This window comes from Carassius auratus, unplaced genomic scaffold (assembly GCF_003368295.1).
Source record: "Carassius auratus strain Wakin unplaced genomic scaffold, ASM336829v1 scaf_tig00215779, whole genome shotgun sequence".
Classification (NCBI taxonomy): Eukaryota; Metazoa; Chordata; class Actinopteri; order Cypriniformes; family Cyprinidae; genus Carassius; species Carassius auratus.
In genome coordinates, this window is record NW_020528241.1 from 78,509 (window position 1) to 91,605 (window position 13,097).

The 13,097-nt window shown below is 38.2% G+C and overlaps 1 protein-coding gene across 7 annotated transcripts in view; it reads left to right on the forward strand.

The window, feature by feature from the left end:
* The window catches only part of LOC113095727 (EH domain-binding protein 1-like), a 118,975-nt gene that overhangs the window by 70,985 nt on the left and 34,893 nt on the right, over positions 1 to 13,097 (forward strand). For 5 of the 7 annotated variants that reach the window (XM_026261070.1, XM_026261071.1, XM_026261072.1 and 2 more), the window contains 3 exons: positions 3,927 to 4,095; positions 7,612 to 7,788; positions 10,524 to 10,675. In XM_026261070.1, coding sequence (XP_026116855.1) covers positions 3,927 to 4,095; positions 7,612 to 7,788; positions 10,524 to 10,675 — 498 coding nt within the window. The remainder of the gene's footprint in view (positions 1 to 3,926; positions 4,096 to 7,611; positions 7,789 to 10,523; positions 10,676 to 13,097) is intronic. The other 2 variants (XM_026261074.1, XM_026261076.1) reach the window with 1 other exon arrangement.

A 13,097-nucleotide genomic window follows, 5' to 3' on the forward strand; every position in this document is an offset into this window, starting at 1 on the left:
GCAGCCGAATGCTTCCTTTAGAATGGCCGGGGACACAAGGTGAAGTTTTCTCATTACAGACCACGAAGCCAGGGGACAGATCATAGATGATCTGTATTTTCCATTTAAAGAAGACAGAAATAGAAGAGAAGGAAGAATAAAAGAGAGGTCTCTTTATTTCACAGGTCACTTTCTGAAGGACGGAGAGAGAGGGTTGATGAGACGTTGAAGTGGCAATGTTTTCGTTTTCTGTGAACAAGTCTCAAACATTGCATTCATATTTGATTGCTTTTGTAAATGCACGGAATATTTGGGTTTGGATATTTGTCTACCGTTTGTATGAGTTCATAGGCAAGTGGGATTGGGAATCAAAAACCAGTTCTTAATTATAACTGGTACATGTTGATTTTCACGGCCTCGTCTTATTTTCTGTCAGCAATCAACTTTCAAGTGAATCATTTATGTTTGAAAAGTCTGCAAACACACCTATAAACAAATAATTTCCTATATTACAATATAATTTATGTACATATTGTATTATATATATATATTGTATTACTTAAAAATATTTATATTATAAAACAAGTATAAATCAATTAAATATAAAAGCAAATAAATAGAATAAAAATTATACAAAAATGTAAGACAAGCAGTTAATAATGTTTAATAGCTGAATCTGATAGATAAATGTATACTCTAAAATTAAAAAATCTATAGTGTGTTGTAAAAGACTTTGCAGGTGCAGGTCGCTGAGGGCAAAGTATTGTTTTCCGATAGTATTCCATTCATTTTCCCTCAAAATTATGAAAAGAATCATTAATGAATTAATTAATGGATTGGCTGTGCTGTGTGTGTATGTGTGTGTGTGTGTGTGCGCGCACCCGTGCCCGTGCCTGGCCCTCCCCTTCTCTGCACACTCAGTGTGTCATAACAAATATATCTGTTTGTGCTTCACTGGCTGGCACCGTCTCTGACTGGCTGGCACGGCTGTGTTAGCGCATGGGCCCTGATCCTGTGTGTGTGCCCAGCAGAGCGACTCCTTCCATGGCTCGCTGCACCCTTGGAGCCCCCACCCACCCTCCAGCCCCCTCCAAAAGAGCAGCCAGACTGGTGCAGCCACCCAGACCCCATGCCCACTGTTAGTGCTTCTGTCTGGGCTTCAGCTCTGCTGCCCACCCCTCTCCTCCATGGATCTCCTGTCCAGAAGGAGGGTGACAGCCCTCCATTAAATGCTTTTTTCTTCCCAAAAGATAGAGTGAAGCCTTTCAACACACCTTGTTTTCTTCTCCATCTTTCAATATGACTTTGTCATCATTTCTGCCACCCCTGGTGTTTCAATTTCTTTTTCCTCCCTCGTTCTTGTGGATCCCCTCATTATCCTTGGAGATCTGCAGCTGGGAGGTTGGATGGGCCACTGATCTCTCTTCCCTCTCTTTTCCTTTTTCTCCCTCTTTCTCTCACTCCAAACATAGCCCAGTTGGAGAGTCCAGACTGAATGGTCAAGCTTCAGTGTAGCTGAAGAAGAGCCACTTGAAGTCCATTTGAAGAGAGAGTCATTAAAGAAATCTCTTCATAAGAGGACAGACAGTTTTACACCTCATTGCTGCTGTAGAATTGGATCGTTCCACAGTGGTTATTCTGCACAGTGTGTAAAGCTGATTCATTTGAGCAGTCTATTTGTGTCTCTCAGTAATTGTTTTTGTCCATGCATTTTGACTTCACACTTTCATAACTGTTCCTTTCAGTGTCTCAGATTTTCAATGCTTTATTGGCATGATTTTTTAAAAGCATTTATACAAATCACAATAAATAATGACAGAAAAAACACATTACATGAAGGTAAAATTATTTAACAATAGTAATTTTTTGTTATATCGTAATAATCAGTTAGATTGCTTTTCAGTTCTTTAACAGTAGTATTTTTTGTTCGTTTTAAGTAAATTTATTTTACAGCATTTGCTAGTTTATTAGTTTATACATTTAAAATAAAAATAAAAATAATACATGTAGAAATTAACAATAATCTAGTAAATCTTATAAAAGTATTGCTTGCTGTTATTTTGTTGAAACATTAATTAATATACGTCTAGAACCTTTTTTTGTCCATTGCAATTGAATGACTTTGAGTTCTAAAATCAAGGCTCCCATGGTCATGATCAATGTGGAAATATAATGAAAGTACAGGCCTGAAAATGTAATACATTGTGTAATACATTTTTGTTTTCTTACGTAAATATTCTTGGTAAAAAAAAAAAAATACTGAACTGCATTCATATGTCTGGGCTTCTTTCACCATCAGTGTTATAATCCATTTAGTGTGAATCAGCATTAATTCCAGGTGTACCATGCATTTCCAACTTCATAAAGCGTCTGTCTGCCCCTTTACAAGCTTCTGTGAAATGTTCCAGCACAGTCTGTGTGGAGTGACGCATCTTTCCTTTCCTCTGTCTGCTGCTGTTCTTCATCTCTTGTTAATTTTCCTTGACTACAGTATTACAGAACATTTCCAGAGTTGCCTGAAAGCAGTTTACACTGGGCCTGGTGGTAATCCTGCCCTTCAGGCACACACACACAAGGAATCTCATTTTCTGTGCTAATGGCAGGCCTAACCCTGAATCACTATATGTAAAACAGTGTGTCGAAGGTTGTGTGTGATGATACCTGCAAGGTTAAGCGGATCATTTTGCGTTTTAGACTTCAACTGCAGAAAGAATGACAATTATATTATGTTAAATTGTATGAGGAGCACGGGGCAAAAGCCTCACAGTTCAAACGATACATACATTATTATACAATACAGGTAGATTTTGTTACACTCACAGAAATACGTGGTTTTGTTTGTTTTTGTTGATTTCGTAATTTATTTGCATCCATTTCATTGGCTGTTCCATCCTCCAATTAGAGCAGATGTATTAATTTTGCGAGAACATAGTGTACACACAATTCAGTTTTGGCAGGAGCGCTCCTGGCTTTAGCTTTGTCTTGCATGTTCAAATTACCCCGAGACTCAAGGGCCTCGGGGCTGGACTCCTAAAAAGTGCTCCTGGGATTCCCTGATCTGCATGTCTCTGCTCATTGTCCTTCTCAACAATGGTTGCAGACAAACAGTGTCCACAAAAACAGGTGAAATTGGGTTAATTAACTTAACACTTTTGTAACCGACTGGGATAATTCACTCTCTGCTTCTTTGCTCTCGAAACCTGTTACCATCTTGAAAATATGTGCATGTCTGTGTGTTTATGTGGCTGTGTGTGGGGCCAGGCTACCCATCATGCTAAGCAGTGTGCTAGTGGTACTACAACTTTGTGAATATTACATAAAATTGTTAGCCTATAATAACCATCCAGTATTATATTGTTGAAGTTGTGTAGTTGGAACTATAGTTCTCAATCTGTGGTTAGAAGCATAAATTGTTCTTAGTAAGACATGTGGACTTAAATAGATCATGCTTTTAAACAAAATGAGCAAAAAGTCCAATATGGCAAACTATTATTAAAAATGGATTATACTGTATGTCAGACCCTTGAAACCCCTATTTGATGTTCCTAATGAACGTAATGCAAGTTTCGACCCAGTGACATTTCCCAATCATTGTCTGCTACTTTCTTTTCCACATCTGTCTATTCATGTTCAAGTAGTTGATGCATACTGTATATTCTGTCTCTACCTCTTGTTGATTCACACATCACACATTCCAGCGAATATCTCAGGTTTATTATGTCTGGACCTATACAGAATCGATGACAAATAAACCGTGCAGTGAATCTCTCTTGCTCTCTCCCTCTGTGCCAGAGACCCTCCATCCTGACTAGTAAAAAAAAGCTGCTATCAGTCTGATCTGATGGGAGAGAGAGGAGCGAAAATGGCATTTCTGTCAATTACTTGAGATGGCACTCGTTCAATAACCCCCTTCTCCCTCCGCTTCTGTCTGTCTGTGTGTGTGTCAGGAGCGTGATGAAGAGCGGCGCAGGCAGCTGCGAGAGAGAGCCAGGCAGCTGATAGCAGAGGCTCGATCTGGAGTAAAGATGGTTGAACTGCCTCTCTATACTGACTCCACCTCTATTGCCTGTAGTGCAGCTGGCAACAACTTAAAAGGAAGGTCAAAGACAGCTGGAGGTGAGTGCAGGGGGGCTTTTATAGGCTGAAAGTGCACATACACTCGCCATGCATAAATGCAAGCATGCATGCATACATATTTTTTCATAAGCATGCAAATGCACACGTAAATCTACATGCATTAATTTTGAAATACCACGGACATAAGCTTTGCATCAAAACCTAGCGAGATGCCTGTGTACACATGCTCCCAAGGGTATACGTTACCTTGTTTTGGCGGAAGTCTAAAAGCAGCTTCACATCCTTCATAAATAAGGTAACCTCATTATGCGTTGCATCATGGTTGTTGGAAAAAAATAACATCCAAGATGGAATGAATGAAATATTGATTAAAATTAATGAGGTGCCTAAAAGCATGGGCTGTTTCGCCCAGTATGCACAATTTACTGTTTACATTTTGAGGCTTAAAATGATAGTTCACCCAAAAATTAAAACCTGTGTAAGTTTATTTCTTTTGCATAACACAAAAGAAGATATTTCAAAAAATGTTTCAACTGTACAAATGAAAGTAAATTGAGTCCAAAACAACACCCCATTTGGACCAAATTCACTTTCATTATACTGACAAAAAATTCTTGTTCCACAAAAGAAATAAAGGCATACAACTTTGGAACAGCATTTTCAGTATTACATTTTCTGTTTTTATTTGACTTTTAATTTGTATTAGTTTACTTATATATATATATATATATATATATATATATATATATATATATATATATATATATATATATATATATATATATATATATATATATATATATATTAGTCATTTTAGTACTTCAACTTATTTCAGTTAAGGTTTTTACGTTTTTTTTTAATCTAATATTTATATTTAATTGTGTTCCAGCTTTAATAAATGAACTAAAATTATTTTTAATTGTTTTAGCTTGCAATAACACTGAACAGAATTTAAATTCTTTGATGATTTTAAAATATTGTATTGAACTTGAACACATTTTCTGTCATTGTTATTTCAGGCTGCTAGAGAACATTGTGAAACATTTCATAACCTTAAGGCTGAATGCAGGAGTTTGGCTTCTAAGATAATTAGTTTGGTCATGAAGCTCCAGTGTGTGTGTCCATTAAGAGAAGGCCGTGTGTGTGTGTGTGTGTCCATTAGTGGCTTTCAGCCCTTAAAAAGCGATTTTGTTGCTCACTTCATAATGGCAACCAACACGTCTGCTTTCAAGGCCCAAAGGAGCATTACATTAAGAAACACACCAACACACCTACATATTCTGACCTCTAATTTGAGGTGTTCACAGAGGGCTTCACTTCCATTTGTTCAGGCAGTCACTTCCCATATAATCCTGCAGAAATAGCATCAGGAGAACTCTAGCTACCACAAACATTGCCCTGTGCACCAACTCGCACACATACACAACAAGCCAACTTGGCCTAAATCATCATCAGTCATTATAACACACACCCACGACGGGTAATCAGTGTCTCATTGTCCATGTAGGACTCCTATAGACAGTGTCTCCTTCAGCTCAGCTTTCCCTTCGAGTCCTGTGTTATCATCAGCCACCATTTCTCCTTTTATTTCACATTGCAGGACAATGAGATGACACGTTAGTGTAACGTTAACTAATAGGAGACCAGTGGGGCATTAGCATAGCGACCAACTGTGGCGTGTTATTAAACATGTTTACGCCAAAGGGTCTTAGCGTTGTAGCTAGCCACTGCGTATAATTAAAAGTGTGCGTTCACGCCGAGGAAGAGGGGTGTTAGCGGCGCATCAAGGTTTTGTTTAATACTCGAGGTGTTAACATAGCGAGCTAGACGCTGTGCCTAATTCTGTGCCGGCTCATGTCCGTGTGTACCATTTCACAGCTCAAGGGGAGACACTATATTCCTCTCCTTTTATCTCTTTCATCTCGCACTCTTTGACGCCCTCCATTTTCTCTTCATCCTCTCCCTGTCTGCCTAATAGTGTTCCCTCCTCTACAATCACGCATTTACCGTGGCTCAGAAATGCTGCAGAAAACCTTTTGCGGCCCGCAGAGACAGACAAACCTGTGTATGGATGGAGTGAAGGAAAAACGGGTCAGAGGAAGAAAGAGAGTAAAAAAAAATTTTATTTGGCCTTTCGAGCTGTTGAACTCCGCTAATTGTAGAACTCGTTAAAAATCAGGTTGGAGGGAAATGATATAGGCTTGATGCACAAGGCCTTTCGTGCAGAACGCATAATCCCACCAACACACACATACTCATACTTACACACACAAACACTCGCCTCTATTTCTGAGAGAGCTCGAGCTGAGTAGAGCAAAACATTTACCTGCAAAACTTTCACCAACTCCAGTTGCATGTATTCTGTGAATTTGCTTAGCACTGCCCTGTGTGTGAGAGTAAATTTAAAAAAAAAGCATTAAGGAGAAAGAAAAAGAAACATACTCTTTCTTTTGCTCTTTTATTTCTGGTTGTTGGGGTATTTTTCTAGGGAGATTATGTGTCAAGTATTTAAAATAAAATTGCAAAGGTTATGATTTAATTACATAAGTATGTGCAGTGACTGTTTCAGAGTGAAGCTGTTTTCAGAGTGAAACTGTTGTTTTATACACAACCAGCTTATATTACGTGCTAATAGACCTTAATCAGGTTGAACGGCGAATTTAATTTGAACACAGATGAATATGAGGCTGTAAGGTATAGGCAACATGCACTTTTATGGATTTTATTTTTCAACTAAAAGAAAATAAATGTAGAAATTGATTAACATTGTAATTTTACAGTCAATCTGTACAATAAAAATTACTTGGTTTTCCTTAAATACTTTTTTATTTTACAGTGAAATATTACAATAGTAATGATAATGACAATTATTTTTATAAATTATACTATAGTAATATTAATAATCAAACTATTTAGTAGTAGTAGTAGTTTATAGTCATATTGATATGTAATCACAAAACAACTGTCCTTGCATTTTAAGTAGCACAATCTTTTTAAAATTGATCAGAAATGAGGAAATCAGTCATTAGAATTTCCACCTGAATGGTGCAGCCCTTTTTCCTCTTTGTTTTGTCTCTTATTTAATTTCTCACTGCCACGTGTGTACAGCTCTGCTCTGGTTACCATATAACTGAGAGATCGATGTGGTTGGATTGAGTGTGTATTGTCAAGGGCTCTGTGGGATTCAGATCTGTGGATGCGGAAGAGGAACTCTGGAGGAGATTTTGCCGTCAAGGCCAAATCTGCCATGCAACACACACACACACACACACACACACACACAAAGCTCAGCTTTCTGCCAGACATTCTCAGCCATCTGCCTGATTTCTCTCAGCTCAAACACACACATACCCCAATGTGACGGCAGCAAACTTTTTGTTAAGGAAGTACTACCTGAACATCTAAATGGGTCTAAACAAATGCTTTTCTGACTCTTTACTAACGTGCAAAGTTTCCTTTCTCGCTTGAATATCGAAATAATGCTCAATGCTTCACTAACATCCTCTGTCTCTTTCCTCTCCTCTTTTTTGGGCATCCCTGTTTGTTTGCTCGCAGACATGATGGATGGGATAAGTGTGGAGGGTGAGGATGAGGAGAGCAGGAGTGATATAGAGGCGGCATCGGCGTCTCACGCTGATGATGTCACTCATACTAACCTTGAGGAGGAACTGTCTTCTTCATGTCTAATGGAAGATGATTTTACTAACTCTGCCAGTGACCTAGCCTCTCTGGGTAACCCAACACTGCATGACCTCAGCGTGTGTGTGTGTGTGTTGTGTGTGTGTGAATGTGTGTGCACCGCAACATTCAATGCCCAGGTTTGTGCATTAGTTTGCAGTGATTTCTTCTGTCTGTTTTATATTTTTTTGTTAACCTTTGACCTTTTATCGTACCATGACAACCCTTAATTTAGTAGGGCTGCATGATTAATCAAAATGAAACCAAAACCACAATTCAGTTTGGTGTGATTATTAAATACACGCGCTCCATGTTTCACAGTGAAACGGTGCACTTGTGTTCTTCTGCACATGAGCTGCTCAAGATCCAGTGTTTCTAAGCAGCTCCACTCACAGAAAATGCTGCTCCATGCAAACTCATCTCTGCATTGGTTTGCTTATAACGTGTTGGGAAGATATGCACCAAACATCTTCCTAAACTTGTAATAAGGAATTAGGGCTGCACGATAAATCACATGCAATATTTCATCACCTGGGCGCTTTCACATGGAGCAGCATTAACTACAGAGAGCGGTTGTTCACTGACAAGCTGTGCAAAACCATGATCATATTTTGCGCATGTTTTGCACAGCTTGTCAGTGAACAACTGATTACAGAACCGGCTTTACTGACAAGATGTGTATTAAACATTGCATGTGATTTATTGTGCAGCCCTGTAAGGAATGCTTATAAACCAAAGTGTTTAGGAAGTCTTCAGAAATAGTTATATTGTAATTTTACAGTGAAATAATGGAATTGCAATGAAATATTGATTGTTTTGTTTAATATTTTAATAATTATAATATAATTGCTGTTGTTGTCCTATTAATATATTCACAAAGGTTTGACCAAATTGCGCATTCTTATGAACAAGCACATAAGACCTGTATTTTGTTTTGTTTTGTTTTTTTATAAAATCGCACTAAATTCATGCAGCCCTATAATTTTGTTTTTATTTATTGTGCCCAATGGCATAACTTTCTTTTTTAACCACCTTTTAGAATTTGTTTATCTTTTAATTCAATATAACATTGAGAAAAAAAATAAGCTTGTCTTTTTCTTAAGGGAGTTTTGGGCCTGTTAATAACATTTAATTTAATTATTTTTTTTTTTTATGTTTTGTGCCTTTGAGTTTAATTAAAGAGTATTTGAACATATTGTCAAGAAAAGCACAGTTATATCTTCTGAAGAGATGTGAAGTAAATAATTAGTTTTTTGTCTTGCTGCGAAAGTAATATGAGTAATCTTTTGTTTACTTGTGTGCAGTATCTGCGTTGTTTGTTTCATTGTTTGGTTTGTGTTTTCGTCTGTTATTGTGAAAAGAAAGTCTGTGCATTTTCACAGACAAAATCCTTTTCCTGTAACATAATGAAATGAAAATGTGTCATAATGAAGAATAGTTTTTTAGCATATTTCAGCTCTTAAAGAGTCATACTTTTCTCCTTGGCACAGTGGACTTTTGTTAATGTTTCTAACAACAAAAATGGACTGCAGGGGAGAAAACTTAACTGATCTAAACACAAAAGATCATTAAAGACATCCATCATGGTGCACACTTTTATTAGTTGAGGATGTGGTTCTTGTGTTTGGGCAAACTTTTGGTCAATACACACACCTGCACCTTTATCCAGGTTGTGCTGAGACCTGATAAATGAATCCTGTGGTGGGTTTTTTTAGGGAGAGAGAGGGATGCTGGGAGACGAGAACAGCACCCACATGAAAAGCTTCCACACCTCACTTTCATCTCTAGCCCAGATGAGAGAAAGAGAGTGAGAGAGAGGGCAAGGCTAAACCTGCTAGTCAAAGGTTATTAGAGAAAGACTTTCGAATTTATAAAGGCGGACATAAAATAAAAGACACCAACACATTTGAAAGACAAGTTTGCTTTTGGAGGGAGAAAATTAGAAGTCATTGTTCATTTAAAGAGAAATATTCTTTTTAAAGTATGCAGTTGAAGCTGTGAGGAAGCTTGTATGGAAATACACAGGACTGTATAATTCCTGAGAGGATTAATTCACAAACAGTACAGTAAAAATTTCATTGTGGTGAATAGAGAGGCTCACAAATGCAATGCATTTTTATTTTTATATTGTATTTTTTGTCTTGTTTTTGATCTTAACAAAGCATATTGTAGAGTGTTTTCTATTTTTTTAAGAACTATTTACAAATAGAAATACATTTAGTAATCAAAAAAAATTACAAAATAATTTAAAAAATTAAAATTAAATTAAAACATTTATTGTGAATAAATGAATATTGATTGAAAATGATATACACTACTTTTCAAAAGTTTGGGGTCAGTAAGATTTTTTTTTTTTAATGAGTACTTTTTTATTGAGTAAAAATATGTATAACTTTACAACAACACTTACTTTATCTTTATCAAATAAATGCAGGCTTGGTAAGCATAGGGGACTTTTGAACAGTGGTGTATATTATGTATTATATACTTCGAGAGCAGCCAATAGAAAAACAGAAAAATCAAGGGAGCATTGGAAACAACAAACTCATTAAAGGTCTTTTAATTCACATGAGGTGTATGTGAGTGTCAAGGGAGACATTCCAGGTGTGTTGTGCTCCCAACATCTTGCTATCTCTCCAGTGTGTGTGTATATGTGAGTGTGTATGAGGTTGAGAGGGCCGGTTTGCTTAAGGGCAAACATTGTCATGTCCTCTTCTTATCTGCGTGTAAGAGACGAGAGGTCTGCTGCATATAACGCTTCCTCTCTTCCTTTCTCTCTCTTTATCTAGGTGTGATGAACAGCAGACATGTGGATCTGAAGCTCAAGAAGCTCACAGAGATTCGCCCACAGGGTGGCAGCTCTCCTTCCTCTTCATCATCTTCCTCATCGCTGACGGCATCCAGTACTTCACCCCTCAGCCCTGAATCGGGCGGTCTGCAGGTAGCCACATTTACAACCACCAGCTCGAACCAGTTGTAATTGTGTTTGCCAAGCAAGCATCACAGTTATTGCTGCTCACACAAAGAGATTCATTGTGAACCAATGCATATTATCAACCATAAGTATACATATATAGTTCACATTCCACACAGTTTCGGCTATAGACTGGAGTGTTACTTTAAATTGTGTGGCTTGTAGCTCGAAAGACTTACATTTTAAGATAGAATAAACAAAAACTAACATAGCTCTACATTGAAGTTGGGACCAAAGCCATTTTTAAAGACCAGAATATCTTCGAGACATGTGGTTTGTCAACAACCACCCAGAACACTTTAGCGTTTTTCTTTTATTCACTGTCTCTTGTTCTCATCATTCTTCTGAGGAACATCATGTTTTTATATCTATTAAGCCGGAACACATGAACAAGTCAGAACGACATTATAGTCATTACCTCATGTCACACCTGACCTTTTCTGACAGAGAGCTTCGGGAGTATCGACATCAGCGTGTGACTTACGAGGCTGACATGCATTGGATTGATTTGCTGTGTTTATTAAATACCAGCGTTGTGTGTGTAAGAACATGCATACCTGTGTACTGTTGACTGCTTGGTGTGTGCGTGTGTGTGTATGTCGTCATATCTGGCAGTTGTATTCAGAGCCCCCAGGTGGTGACTGCAGGCCATGTTCAGAGACGGTGGAGACTACCTTCCCCCACCTGTTCAGCCCTTTCTCGCTCTCTCTCTCTCTCTTTCTCTCTGCTGACAGAGGGGGTTTCCTGTGAGCAGATGTTAGCAGGTTCTTTGATGCACAATAACTGCAGTGATGTGTTCGTTTGGGTCGACAGGTCTCATTCATACAGCAGCAGGTGTGAAATGATCGGCTGAGATTTCCCAAGAACTAGCCACAAATAGGTTAGACTCCAGAAAATGATTAACAGAGCCGATAAAGGTGATGCTTAATTGTTGTTAAAAAAGCGAATCATTTAGGTCAGAAAAGAAGAATATCTACCTAATTATATTATTGGTAATAATTAAGTAATAATAGCATAATTTATCCACACAATTACATTTTTATTATTGAAAACTGCCATGAGAAAACATTAAATTTTCTGCATTTTCCTTCATCTGCACTACTGTTCAAAAGTTGGGGTCAGTGAATTTTATTGAAGTCTTTTGAAAAGTCTGTTACATTCTCACAAGCTGCATTTATCAAAAACGGTAAAACAGTGCAATTAAATTTTTCTTTTAATGTATTTTTAAGTGTAATTTATGACTGTGGTGGATACCATTTAATTTGCCCTTGTTGAAAAAGTATTTTTTTTTTTTTTAATTTTTTTATATCTTGCTGCCCCCAAACTTTTAAATGGTAATGAACACTAATTAAAAAAAAGAACACTATTGTCAAGAGCTGGCAGTTGTATTTGAGTAACAATACAACTGCAATCATAGTTACTTTAAGGGAGTTGATTATTTAACCGTAATGTATAGGATGTCTTCATTATGAAATGGCTTTTAGTAATGAGGGACTTGTTCTCTCTGTGTATAAACAGTCCAGCACCTGCTGCAGACCTGCAGGCCTGCACAACAGGCCAAAGCCCAGGGGAGGATCAGCAGGGTTACCAGCACTGCAGCTCTGAGCCCCAGTGGTTAGTGGGGTTTTAAATAGCGAGCAGTTCTCCATCTCTCTTTTCTTCTCTCACCTTCACCTCTTCTCTATTGGAACTTGTATGAATAAACAAGGTTGTGTATCAAGACAAACACATTAGGATCAAATTCTCTCTCTCTCTCAGTGCCCTGATGTTGTGGTACCATTAACTCTTACAAAATCTGAATCAACTGCTCCATCCCTAGAAGATTCTTTCTCGAGGCCATAGTTGAACGGTGTGGGACAGTTAGTCCCCCTCCCGCCCCAGCACACACATTGCAGTCCCCCAGTGCTCCCGGTTATATCTCATTAGCAATTGTCTCTATGCACTGTGAGCCTGCTGCCATGGTGGCACATGATAACCGCCTGCAATGAGCAGCAGACCGCAACATTAGTCACGCATCCCAGAAACGCACACACACCTCTGCCAAAATAATACCCACCAGCACAATAATGATTGGGACGATAACAGATTAAAAAGTGCCGATCGCGATGTGGGGATAGCCCTGATATCTGCCCCAGCCAGGGGTACCGAGGGGCCGTGGGGGCAGGTGTTTCAAGGAAGGGGTTGTTAGCGAAGGTTGGAGGCCTCTGGTCCTCCGGGGAACCAGGATTCTAGCAGGGCTTTGGGTTTGAATCCTGTTTGTTTTCTTTGGACTTTAACATGAGAGGAATCAGATGGGGTTAAAGGGCTTTGTTGAGCTGTCTCTAGAGATCCAGGCTTTTGAATGTGTCGTTTTAACACATAACACACTCACGCCTTTTAGTTTTTTTTG